The sequence below is a fragment of the Elephantulus edwardii genome, unplaced genomic scaffold, assembly GCF_000299155.1.
Source record: "Elephantulus edwardii isolate Elephantulus edwardi_28Jun2011 unplaced genomic scaffold, EleEdw1.0 scaffold00004, whole genome shotgun sequence".
NCBI classification, from domain to species: domain Eukaryota; kingdom Metazoa; phylum Chordata; class Mammalia; order Macroscelidea; family Macroscelididae; genus Elephantulus; species Elephantulus edwardii.
In genome coordinates this window covers 10,193,827-10,207,298 of record NW_006399754.1, presented here as the reverse complement: position 1 = coordinate 10,207,298, position 13,472 = coordinate 10,193,827, and the positions used below count along the sequence as shown (strand labels likewise).

General features: G+C 43.2%; 1 protein-coding gene and 1 pseudogene across 2 annotated transcripts in view; one reads left to right on the top strand and one right to left on the bottom strand.

Annotated features, from left to right (window-relative positions):
• Positions 1–2,921: 2,921 nt before the first annotated feature.
• Positions 2,922–13,472, bottom strand: part of SMAD9 (SMAD family member 9) — a 34,019-nt gene continuing 23,468 nt past the window's right edge. The window contains exons 5-6 of one of the 2 annotated variants that reach the window (XM_006879550.1): positions 7,193–7,449; positions 2,922–3,120 (exon numbers count right to left, since the gene is read on the bottom strand). In XM_006879550.1, coding sequence (XP_006879612.1) covers positions 2,977–3,120; positions 7,193–7,449 — 401 coding nt within the window. In that variant the 3' untranslated portion in view covers positions 2,922–2,976. The remainder of the gene's footprint in view (positions 3,121–7,192; positions 7,450–13,472) is intronic. The other variant, XM_006879551.1, reaches the window with a different exon arrangement.
• Positions 4,033–4,789, top strand: LOC102875025 (annotated as a pseudogene).

Here is a 13,472-nt window from a genome sequence, read left to right as displayed (position 1 = left end):
AGATCCTAGCAAGGGCTCTTAGTGAAATGTGGCTGGGGGAGGCATATGTACCAATGGAACATTTATTTTTCGTGAATAATCTGAGGTCATATTTGTCCCGGGTTCCTAAAAGTACATGAAAATATAAGGTTTATTCCTTGTCTCTCCACTGCTCTTTTTCATAAGCAGGCAAATTCTGTCACGGTGTAAAACTACCAAAAGGTGAATCTGACATCTTGAGGAGATAAGGAGTCAGCTAAGTGGTCCAAAAGGTTGACATGCTTGCTGCGAATGGAAAGGCCGGAAGCTCGGGTCTATCCAGAGGTTCCTTGGAAGAAAGGCCTGGCAATGTGCTTCCAATCAACAACTCCATGTGGAAAACAGCCCTACTCTCTCACAGGACAGACAGGATCAATGGGAGCTGGCTTGGTTTTGGTCGTTAGGTGTGATCTCGGAGGCAAAAACAGTGTTTCATGCTCTCTTGTAAGGGCATTTGTCTTATTAATGCCCTTTTTACATAAAAGAGATGAAGAATTACTGAAAAATAGGCATCAAGGCGGGGAGGTGGGGGAACAAGAAATCCCACCAACTCCAAAACACAGAAGTAGCTATCCACAGAACTGTTCATCCGTTACTGTACTGTTCAGAAAAGACGTTTCAATATGATGATTCTTAAGAAATCAATGACCTCCTTTCAAGCAAAAGAAAGATCACACTTGGTTCCATAAGTTCTGAAAGGGCACTCTGGTGGCCTAGTGGCAAGAAGCTGCACTGCAATCCTGAAGGTGTGAGGTTCAAATTCACCAGATGTTCCCCTGGAGAAGGAGGGACAATCTGAATCGACAATACGCCCACAAAAAAATAATAAAATTTTTAAAAAAGTTCTGAAAGGTGGAAATTCTATATAGATTTACTACTAGCCCCACTATGGCTGGTACTGTCTCATGTTTATATCTGCACAGCCCTGAGTGCTGCACAAAGGTGCATGATACGTAAATTAAAGGTACTTGGAAACGCTATGCACCACCTAATTTTAATGCAAAATCTATTTTCTACTGCATATACAAAAGTGTCTATCAGATAACAATAATTATTAAGAGGTGACAGCTGAAGGTTGCTCATGTATTTTTTTTACAAGATAATTTCTACCTTGAATACAATTTAATGAGAAATTACGCTGTGTAGTAATGCGAGAAAGAATTGAAAGAGAACCTATCAATGAAGCAGCCGCCTGGACTCCTAAAGTACCACCTGTTACAAGCATGATTTGCCATTGTATACATATTTAAGAGTGTGTAAAAAATATCCTTCTGGGAGCTCTGGTGGCCTAGTGGCAAGATGCTGCACTGCAATCCCAGAGGAACATGGTTCGAATTCACCAGATGCTCTGCTGGAGAAGGAGGCGCAATATCCTCCCGTACCAGTCAGATCTGATTTGACGGTACATGCACACAAAATAATAAAAAATTTTAAAAAAATATCCTTCCAAGCAATGCAGTGTTTAATGAGTGGTGTACACACACACAAGTACCTTGAGAAAGTACCACTATTTGTCATCCATGGGTTTTTGTATATGTTTTTAATAGGACATTCCTCTTAATCAGTATGACTACTATCCAGAAATTATGGATGGGGGTTAGGAAATTATCATCCTTTTACTTGGGAAGATATTTGCAGGTATGACACATTAGCTGTGTAAGATGTTACTATAGTGGGGGGAGGGTTGGGAGGGGAGAAAAGTGCAATACTGAATGAATGGAAATCCAAAGTCTCTGTAAATTTTCATTGAAATTAATAATAACAAAAATTTTTTTAAAAAGAAGTTACTATATTGACCAATAGAACATTTCACCATTAGAGACACTAAGTTAAAAACAGTTGATAAATTTGAACCAACACTGTGTCTAGAATTTTCTCAACAATTTGCCATTGTTTCCATAATCTCTACATGGTTATTAACATCTGTCAGTGCGGAAAATGAGAGCTTTCTCCTCCAGCCTTTGATGGGGGAACGTGAGACAATGAGGCTTTTTTGCTTTTCTCTGTCCTTCTCAGGAGGGAACATTTTATCCCAGGGTGTGAGGTCACTGTGCAGATTCGGATCTCTGCAGCACTGCTGATACAAACCACCAAGATAACAGGAATAGGATTCCTGGTGTGGAAAGCAGGTATCTTTTGGGTGATCATGGGGCTAAATTCTTTGGTCTTTTCTTGCAATTTGAGAAGAGAACTCATTCTATGCGTTCACATTTATTCTTCCAAATTAGACTCATTTATCTTTTCATCGTTCCACCATAGCAGGTAACAGAACTCTAAGCTTCACAGTTTTTAAGAAATCACAGTTTCAATGTGTTTCAAATGTACCATTAATATCAACACAAAAGTCCACCTATCTGGAGTTCAACTTCAGCACATAGTGAATGAATGTCACTTATCTGTACATAGGAAGATATGGAAATATTAATGTCTTTGTCACATATATATATACTTAATACAATTACAACATTCTCTGTGGTTTATCCTATGACCTGATTGTACAAGCTCTGATGTTTCCTCTTGACCATAGCACTAAAAATGAGATAATTTAAACACTATGAATTTGACAGTTTTGTCTGAAAGTGTTATTTACTCTAGTCCTTCTAGTTAGTACCTGACTTTGCAGTAAAACTGATCATTCTTCTTTCTGGCCACACGGCGTGCTTTAGAACAACGTACATCACTGAAGCTGATTTTGCCAGTACCTTTTGGCCCAGGTGCCTTTCCGTCTGCCCCCACAGAAGCTCCTTCTTGGAGTGATAGAACCATGATACACTGCTCTTGTAATCACAACGTAATGACATGAGGTTACATACAAAGCACAAAACAGAGTAGAACAGTGTACAGTATGTGTCTACCTATACAGATTTAGAAACTTCAGTTACTTGCAAATCTGAAATGACAGAAGCCACTGCCTCCAACAGCATGTATTCAATGGAAACGTGGCTTACAAGAGGAACTTTACGACACCGAAGAAATTGGGTTATGTGGCGAGCCCATCTGAGTGAGAACTTTGTCCAGCCACTGCAGTGGTCCGTGAAGGTGAACCTCGATCCAGCAGGGGGTGCTCGTGACATCCTGGCGATGATACTCAGCTCCCCAGCCCTGAAAAGCAAGAACGGAGCCAACAGTAATCGTGTGTGATTTTACAGTTACACTCCAGAGCTGCCAGACAGAGCCTGGTGGACACAGACGGAGCTCAAGCCTCAGAGCAGACACTGAGATGTGCGAGAGACAGTAAATCCTTCCTTCCTCTAAGTCAGACACAGCTTTGTAACCCAGCACCCTGGTGTGAGTTCAAATCAATGTGCCTCCCTTGTGTTAACATTCAAATATATGGATGGATGGATGGATGGATGGATGGATACTTGCTCTGGGATTCCCAGATGGTGCAAATGTTTGACACACTTGACTCCCAACCAACCACAAGGATGGTCCCTCATTTAAGGAAGGGCCTGGATATCTCCTTCTGAGAAATCCATCACTAAAATCCACATGGAGAGGTGCCAGGCATTGGGGCTGACTCGATAATAACTGTTTTTTTCAGAGCTGGTCCCAGGCTCCAGGCACACGGGAAACACTAGTGAATCATTTTCCCTCCATAAGGAGAAAGCCAGAGTGCTCCATAGAGACCCAGACGGTGAAACATCATTTCACATCCTTTGGGTATGTTGACAGGAGATACCAGTCTATGAAAGAAGACATCACGCTGGGTCTGGTGGAGTCAGAGAAAGAGAGGAAGACCCTTAAAAATTTTGACGGGCTGACACAGTGACTGTAAAAATGGGCTCAAGCAAAAAACCAAACAAAAAACCCAATGGGCTCAAGCGTGTCAGAGATGGTCAAGATAGTGCAAGACAGAGCAAGGTTCAACTCCGCTGTTCATGGAATTAGAATGAGGCATAGTGGACCCAACAGTACCTAATATCAACACCACCACAATGAGGGCCAAAATGAAAATAAAATTAAAAAAAAAACAAAACAACACACACACTTTCCGGTGGCAGAGTCTGGAGACAACGTGCAGACATGGCACCTTGTAAGGAAAAGGAAAAGAAAAAGAAAGAAGAACAGGTCATCAGCCTTGGACCTCAGGTGGCTGAAGGAGAGAATGCCTTTGGTGTCGGCCACATTTCTGCATCCTTCAAAGACACTTTCGTTCATGTCACCGATCTCTCTGGCAAGGAGACCATCTGCTGTGTGACTGGTGGCACGAAGGTGAAGGCTGACCAAGATGAATCCTCACCTCATGCTGCCAGGTTGGCTGCCCAGGATGTGGCACAGAGGTGCAAGGAGATGGGCATTGCTGCTTTACACATTAAACTTTGCACAACAGAAGGAAATCGAACGGATCGAAAGGATCTGGAGCCCAATCTACCCTCAGAGCACTTGCTGGTTCAGGAATGAAGACTGGACAGACTGAGGATGTCACCCCACCCCTTCTGACAGCACCTGCAGGAAGGGTGGTCGTCATGTGCGAATAGGACTCATCAAATTATCGTTTTCTGTTAATAAATTCCTTCGTCTCACACAAACACACACACACACACAGACACACACCACCCAACAATGGGAGGTAATAAAGTAGAGATGCGAAACAAGCCTGCTCTGAAATGGTTCATGATGCCACTCTGATACACTGAAGTTGACTCAATGGCCCCTAACAATTAGAGCAAGAACTTGAATTTATGGTCAGCCCTTTAGTACTGGGCATAGGATCTGACACAACGTTTTTCTCCTTACCAACCAGGAACTGAATCGGAAAGGTGAATAGAGAACAAGCAGGGAGCTCAAGATTATTCAGGGTGACTGTAAAGCTTGTTTCTCCTTCTTTCCCTGGCTCATTTTAATAATTTCCCATTTATTACTATCATAGATTGAATTGTATCCCCCACAAGATCTGTGTTAACTTAGGCAGGCCAAGATTCTCTGTACAATGTAATTATGCTCCGTGTTGTAGATCTGATGTTAGTGAGGCAAGACTGGAGGCAATTATGTCGTGAGTTGTGGGATGATATCAAGGACATCATACAGGAAGAAAGCAAAAGGTTGCATTTAAAAGACAGCAAAGAAAGAAGAGTAAAATGTATGTCTGAAGAGGCTCTGAACTTGCTCTTGAACATAGAGAAGTTAAGAGTAAGTGGAAGGGAGCCCTGGTGGTTTGAGGAGGGTTAAGTAAGGAGTTGTGCTGCCAACCCAAAGGCAAGTGGTTCAAATTCACCAGCTGCTCCAAGACAAGAGAGATGGACAATGGCCTGCCTTGAGACTTACAGCTTCTGAAAACCCACTGGAGGGTCAGCTATGAGTCAGCTCCAACTCAATAGCAAATAACAGCAACCAAATTAAAGGGAAGAAATGATGAGGTAAGAAAACACAAGATTTCAAGAGAGAGCTCAAGAAGACAAAGAAAAATATTACAATAAAATGTGCAAATGCCTTGAGTTAGAAAACCAAGAGAAGCACAGGCTTGGCATTTATCAAGCTGAAAGAGCCGAAGAACAAATTCAAGACGCGATACTGAAGGGTTTTATGGATACATTATTGAATGGTGTGAACGTACCAAAAGAAGACAGATAGCCTATATTTCTCCCCTGCACAGCTAGAGGCTTCAAATGACTGACTTTATCAGAATCACTATTCACAATATTCTCTCTCATTGCCATCAAAGGAGAACTAACTCATAACTGACCCTCCATGGTTTCAGGGGCTGCAAACTGCCGAGTTGGAGATTATCCCCCTTCCTCCCCATTTGCAATATTAGTAGTCATTTATTTTCTGTAAGTTACATAGCTGCTCTGGTGGCTTTGTGGTAAGGAACTGTACTGCCAATGTCAAGGCACCGGGTTTGAATCCACCAGCTACTCCATGGGCAGTCTCCCGGGAGACTTACTGCATCTGAAAACCCGCTGAGGGTCAGCTATGAGTCGGTTCCAACTCGACGGTACACAACAACAATACCTTACCAAAGAAAACATCTCATAGATCTTAGGGAAATCAGATTTCTTTGCAAGCTCACACTAGAGTGACATAATCTCCTATAATCACCTATCATAATCACCATGTCATCCTAATGAAAAATCCCTGATGAGTCCGATGACAGTTCATTAAAGGCAGTTTAAGGCCTTCTGCGGGCAGGCTCACACTACTATGTACCCTTTGCCGTCCAGTCAATGACAACTCACAGCGATTTCCCACCAGGGTTACAAGGTTATAAGTCTATGGGAGGAGACGGCCTTCAAAGGGATGAGTAATGAGTTTGACATGTAAGAGCCACCTTGGCTTACTCTGCTGTCCCTAACGGGTGCGAATGGTTAAGCACTTGGCTACTAAAAGACCTCAGAGAGAGGGCCTGTCTCCGCCCACAGATTTACAGACTCAGAAACCTGTCGGAGTGTCACCAGGAATCAGCAGCGGGTTTGCTCTGGCTGGGCACTAAAAGTTGGCAGTTCAAACCCACTCCAGTAAAAAAGGCCTGTCTGTCTGCTTCTGAAAGTTCACAGTCATGAGGATCCCACGGAACACAGTTCTACTCTGAGCCCATAAACTTGCTGTGGGTTGAAATCAACTCGGTTTGGTTTCCAGCTTGCGTTATGCATTGAATTTCTAGCCCCCTCAACTCTGTACTAGTATTCCAATTCCTGAACCTGCAGTTAAGATTCTGTGGGGAAAGAGTGTGTTCTGTGTTCCGTTAATGAGGTCAAGTCAGTGAGGGGCAAGTCTACACCTAATCTCTTCTGAGTTAGAAGGAGCTGCAGAGGCAGAGAGAGGAGGAAATCCCAATAAGAGAAGACAGATGTCATGTGGGGTCACCAAGGGCTCGAGTGCAGACACAAGGAGCATCCTCAGAGCTGGGGTCCAGAGCCTTCCCTTCTAGCTGGGGCTGTGAGCTTGGCCATCAGCCTTCTACCAGTCAAAAAATAAACTTCTGTTCTTTAAAAGCACCCACCTGGGACATCTGTGTTACAGCATCACTAGGAAACCATCCATAACACTTATCAACGATATTTCCTTCTCCTAAGGGTTAGGAGAGTGTTTTAGTTCATACAAGCAAATCCACCAAGTTTTTACTGAGTGGAAACAGCGCTTAGCAAACCGGAGGGATGGAAAATATCTGCGCAGCATTAAATCCTATACTGTGACTCCTGCCACTCTGCCATCGCCGTCCAGACGCCGTTACCTTAACAAAGCTCATGCGGATGGTGCACATCTTGGTCAGCTCGTAAACCACCTCGAAGCCGTGGTGGACCGACTGTGCCAGCAGCTGCGCGAACAGCTGGTTGTTGAAGATCTTGAGGCTGCAGCCGCTGGGGATCTTGCAGACGGTGGCCGGGTGGAAGCCGTGCTGGTAGTTACAGTTACGGCTCTGCACGAAGATGCTGCTGTCGCTCACGCACTCGGCATAGACTTCGCCCCCGACGTAGTACAGATGGACACCTGCACGGTCAGAGACACAGCATCACCGTCATGGCCTTCTCCAAGGACCAGTCCCTCCTGGCCACGTGCCCCAACTACGTCAGATCGAGCTTCAACATTCCTGCCTCCAGGAGAAACAAGCTTGACCTCTATGCCATCATCAAGTTTCCCCTGACCACTGAGTCAGCCATGAAGAAGATAGAAGATAAGAACACACTGTGTTCACTGTAGATGTCAAGGCCAACAAGCACCAAATTAAACAAGCTGTAAAGAAGTTCTAAGACATCGGCATGGCCAAGGTCAACACTTTGATTAGGCCTGATGGAGAGAAGAAGGCCTATGTTCTACTTGCTCCTGACTATGATGCTTTGGATGTTGCCAACAAAATTGGGATCATCCAAACTGAGTCCAGATGGCTAATTCTAAATACAAATTTTTCTCACACACACAAAAATTCCCTGCCTCCAAGGAGCAGCCTGGCTTCACCCTCTCCAGACAAACCTGTTTGTTCTCTCAGAACTTTCAGCTATTGTTCAATAATCTTCTCCATGGACATCTATGTAGAGCTTTTAAAAAAGTAGATATTTCTAGAACTAGGAAAAGGCATACTTATCAGTGGTGATCAGGAAGGGTAATGAGAAAGAAAAAAAAACCAAAACACCCAGGGAGATCCCTGTCGAAGGATCCCCAAGCTTGTCTTAGTGGTGGTGGTGGAAAAATTTGAGTGGTGATGGTTACAACCATAATTAATGCTACTGAACTATAAAGAAAGGTAAGACTGTGAGGGAAATTGAAAGAATTTGTTCGAATTTGTATTAGAATTTTGTAAATAAACTAGTTTAAAAAAGAAATAAAAAAATAAAGGTAAGACTGTTAAAGTAGATGTTTTGTTTAATATATGTACACTTGTGATAAAACATACCCGCACGTGTATACATTTACAAATACATACTTGTGTGTATAGACACAGGAGTATATATTTACACATGTGTACTTGTAGGGGTGTGTGCACACACACGCACTCCCCACAATTAATAAAGATTTTATTTCTGGATATAGAAATGGTATTTTTAAAAATCCTTTATATACTTAAATAAGTATATACTCAGAGGACATAAAAATATGGGAATCTCTCCCAACTACTGTATGAAAAATATCATAAAGGAGCAATAATACTGAAAGAGAATGGCAGAGAAAGTGAATCACTGAGCTGGAGGTAACGCTATGGAGATTCATGTTTGACATTTGCCATAATTTGACTCGACTGCCATCAAGTCAATCACGACTCATAGTGATCCGATGAACAAAAGGCCTGAAGTCTTTTTATAACTATCATCATTTATCAAAGTTGATGGAATTTCCAGAGGCATGTTGTTTGGGAAGTGGATGCCACTACTGCTTCCAAAATAGTTCCTTTTAAAATATAAAAGAATAATATAAATGTATATACTTCCAGACCCACCCCAGGGCGTCAAGTCAGGAGATGGGAATGGGCATTCCAAGGGGCTGCGCTTGCAGTCAGCCACTGTACAACTCAAGGTGAGCGGTCAGCTTGAGTCCTGCCAGGTTTGTATATCATTACAACCATCTTCCAGCAGGCAGCAGCAACTGTGCCTGAGGAAATCTGCTGTTTTCAGTCTATTTCAGCCTGTGGAGACCCTAAACGTGTCAGAGTACTATGATTTACAATTTTCAGCTGCTAATTTTCTTTCTCGATCATGACTCTGAATGCACTTGAATCTCCAAGCTTGCAGTTAGCAGCCAAGAGCCTTAACCATTTGCATCCCCCAAAGACTTCACTCCTGAGCCAGTGACCCCTCTTTCCAGCTCATACAAAGCTACCTCTGGGGTGTGGTCAGGTGAGTTCCCCAAATCTGGACTTTTAAACTTGCAGGTTCTCTGGAGAGGATGGTTAACGAGCGAGTTTGGGCGCAAGTGAACTGCACTGAGGCTCCTGTCTCTGCTAACCACACGTAATCCCTCACTGTGACCTGGGCTGAAGGTTTGCATCTCTGTCACCTTTGCTACTATGTTCTGGAAAACTCTTCTATGTCTATCTCAGCCCGTTCTCACATGACCAACAATACCCATTAGAGAAAACTCAGCAAACATTAAAACACAGACAAGAAAAAAACAAACCCAACAACTAGCCACAAATCTGCAACCCAGAAATAATCAATGCTAACATACTGCTAGATTTTCAGTATTACCTTTAAAAAAATCTCTACCTGGAATCTTACTGTACAGGGTAGTTCACACTTTTCTCAGTAACTTATTGTGCACATCTTCTCAAGACATGAACTAGTCTATAGCATGTTCAATGGCCACAGAGTGGTGTCCCATTCTACGCTAATACACTTTCGAGGACAGAACGGGAATGAAGATGAGATCCCCTGGGAACCGGAGCAATCCAAATTGCACCTGGAAGTTTGAACTCTCTTTCCAAAGAACCAGACCTCACTCCTCAGGGAAACTCCTTCCGTAACATTGGGAGAACTGACAGAATTCTATAAAATCTGAGAAAAGCCAGAAAACCAGGCCTCACAAAAACAATAAAAATTCATTTCCCAGATGTTTAGGTGATGTAGAATACACAGAAACAACTTCCCAGAAGTCTTGTTTTACCTTGGTAGGGTCAGTTAATGGTGTTTATGCCTCAGGAAAGGATAATTCCCCAATTCTCTCCCCTGCGGGGAGGAGTGAAGAGTGTGTCTTGCTCAAAGTGTCATTTTGGGCTAAGAACTTCGTCGAGGCTCATGGCCAGGGTGAACTGAGCTACTGAGGTCAAAGTCCAAATCACAGGTGCTCCAAAATGATTGTGTGACCGATCACAGTTGTATTTCGTCAAGAGTTTACAAGTTATGTCATTTTACCTCAATTACCTCACACAGCCAATGGAAAGCCGTGCTTCACGTCTTAGAAACTGTTGTTATGTGCCATTGAGTTGCTTGCAACTCACAGCGACACTGTATACAGCAGCTCTGAAGCCTGCCCTGTCCTGAGCCAGTCTCACAGATTCCTACACACCTTCCTGTGTTGCCCCTGTTACTGCATCAATCCGTCTCATGGGGGGTCTTGCTCTCCTGCACTGTCCCTCCACCAGAAACAAATGGGGTGAATAAAATCTAACTTTATGAGGCCATTGGTGGCTCAATGGGAGAAGTCTCACCTTCCATGTGGGAAACAGTCCCAGCCAATCAATACATCGTACACCCAGCCACCACCTACATGTCTATGGTGATTTACATGTTGCTGTGAACAGGTTTCAGCCCAGCTTCCAAATGAAAAAAGACTAGGAAGAAAGGTCTGGAGATCTGCTTCTAAAAGTCAGACACTGAAAGCCCCTATGAATGAGAATGGTCCTTCTGTCTCGCATCATGGACATGCGGCAGCACTGGGCAGTGTTTCACTCCATTGTGGATGGAGATGCCAACAGTCCGGAGCTGAGGTGAAGACAGTTATTAACAACAATGATGAGATATTACCCTGAGCAGAGCTATTAATTCACTGGTTACTTAGTAAAAGGTTAAAGGTTCAAATCCATTCAAGGGTCTTGCAATAAAAGTCTGGTGATTTACGTCTGAAAAATCAGTTACTGAAAACACAGTTCTACTCCAACACAAATGGGATTAAAAACTAATATATGTAAGTGCAAACGCAATGCCACGTACATATCATATAATCAATGGTCATGTTTCTCATCTTTAGCTTTTGTTTTAATTGAGTACTACATTTCAAAGACACATTTTAAGCCGTTTTATCTAATTCCTAAGAAAAAAACATGACTGGACCTTAGAATAAAGTGTTCCAGGCTCTTGGTAACCTCTTGTGGCTACTACTAACTTGTTAGTAGCTTTCTGAAAGCGCTTTTTTTTTAATGAGGTCAAGGTCCCAGCTTCAATTCCCTTTGCCAGTCAATTTATCAACTATCCCAGGACATTTTCCACCAACCAATTTGTTGTACTGAGGAGGCCTGCCTGCTGCCTTCATGCCGGAAGTTATGCTGTATTTTAAATATCCGCAGCATCCTTGATGGTAGAAGGTTACAATGGAGTTTTCAGACGCAGACAGAGCAGAAAGGAAGGCCTGGCAATTTCCTTCAGCGGTCAGCCAGTAAAAACCACACAGATCACAACAAAATATTGTGATATTCATGCTGGAAGATGAGGCCTCTCAGCTGGAAGGCACTGTACAAAAAGGTGCCAAGAATGGACTCAGACACACTCAGGATCAGAAAGACAGCCTGGGCTGGGCAGTCCACTCTGTTACACCTGCCTCAACAGAGTCAGAGACGACACTACAGCAACCAGCGAGGACTGCACTTTGTCACACACCTGTCCACGGAGGCTCCAGGAGGCTCCACTGCTCACAACCTGACCGTAACCTTGAGAGACAGTTCTCTGACCTCAGCACTCACTCATAAAATGGGTGTAGGAAGTCTTTATAAAACGCATTTAAGCCAACAATTTTTCCCCTCTGCCATGTCTATAAAATCCTCTAAAAGAAATGTTTCCCAAACAACAAATGCTGGCGAGGTTGTGGAGAAACTGGAACCCTTATTCACTGTTGATGGGAATGTAAAATGGTGCAACCACTGTGGAAGGCGGTATGGTGCTTTCTTAAAAAGTTGCAAATAGAGATACCATTTGACCCAGCAATTCCACTACTGGGAATATATCCCAAAGAGACCATAACTGACATCCAAGCAGATATATGAACACCCATGTTTATCGCGGCTCTGTTCACAATAGCAAGGAGTTGGAAACAACCTAAGTCCCCATCAACAAACGAATGACTAGAGAAGCTGTGGTATATTCACACAATGGAATACTATGCTGCATTGAAAAACAAGGAACTCATTCAATATTATTCAAAATGGGTGAGCCTGGAGGACATTATGCTGAGTGAAATATCTCAGTCGCAAAAGGACAAATATTGCATGGTGCCACTGCTGTAAAATGGGACTGATATCAGGGTGGGGGTAAGACTGAGAAAAACTGGATAAATTGTATATACTGCACTGAAACAGATGAGGGAATGAATAATTTAAAAGTGATGTATGATAGGGTATTATGGTTATCACAAGAGTCTACAATTAAGTTTGCATAGTGGAATGTACTTGGGGCGGTGGGAGGAGTGCGGGGGGACTGTGTACCAGGGAAGGAGTCTTTCTTTTACTTTTGAAAGAGAGGAGCGAACTGGGGGGCGGGGAGAGAGGGCTGGGCAGGGAGAGAAGTGTAGCAATGAATGAATGGAAATCCAAATTCTCTGTAAATGTTCATTAAAATTATTTTTTAAAAAAATGTTTCCAACTGGAGCAATTCCAGAACAGCTCTCTGAGAAAATGATGAGCTTGTCTCAGCGGAGGGGCCTCCCCCCCAGGCTCTGTGGGTTTGCCAGGTAAGTTATCAGTCCTGGATCTTGCTGCAAAGGTCTCTGAATCCACAGATTAGCTCTCACAGAACACCAACTCTCTACGTCCTCATCAGAGGCACCTCTAGCAAGCTCCTTTCCGAAAGGCTCTCAGGAAAAATCCATACTTCATACGCTTTCACGGACTTCAAACTCCTTGGATCAAGCGGCACCAGCAGCAAGTCAAACACAAACTAACCTGCAAAGACCCCTCAACAAGATGACTGGTAACGTTGCAGGTTAATGCTCAGTCCTTAAATTTTACTGGACATTGTTAAAAAAAAGAAAGGCATACTTGAGAATTTTAAGAATTATAGGGAGCTCTGGTGGCCTAGTGGAAAGAAGTTACACTGCAATTCCAGAGGTATGTGGTTCAAATCCACCAGATGCTCTGCTGGAGAAGAAGGGCAATCTCCTCCTGTACCAGTCAGATCCGATTTGATGGTACACACACACACAAAATAATAAAATTTAAAAACTTAAAAAAAAGAGTTATTGTTGGGTGTCTTCAGGTCAGCTCTGAAGGATTGTAACCCCACGCACAAGAGCACAAGACCCTTCCTGATGCTGCCCCATCCTCACATTTTCTACTGGCTTAAAGTCCACTGCTGCAGCCACTGAGCCCATCTTTC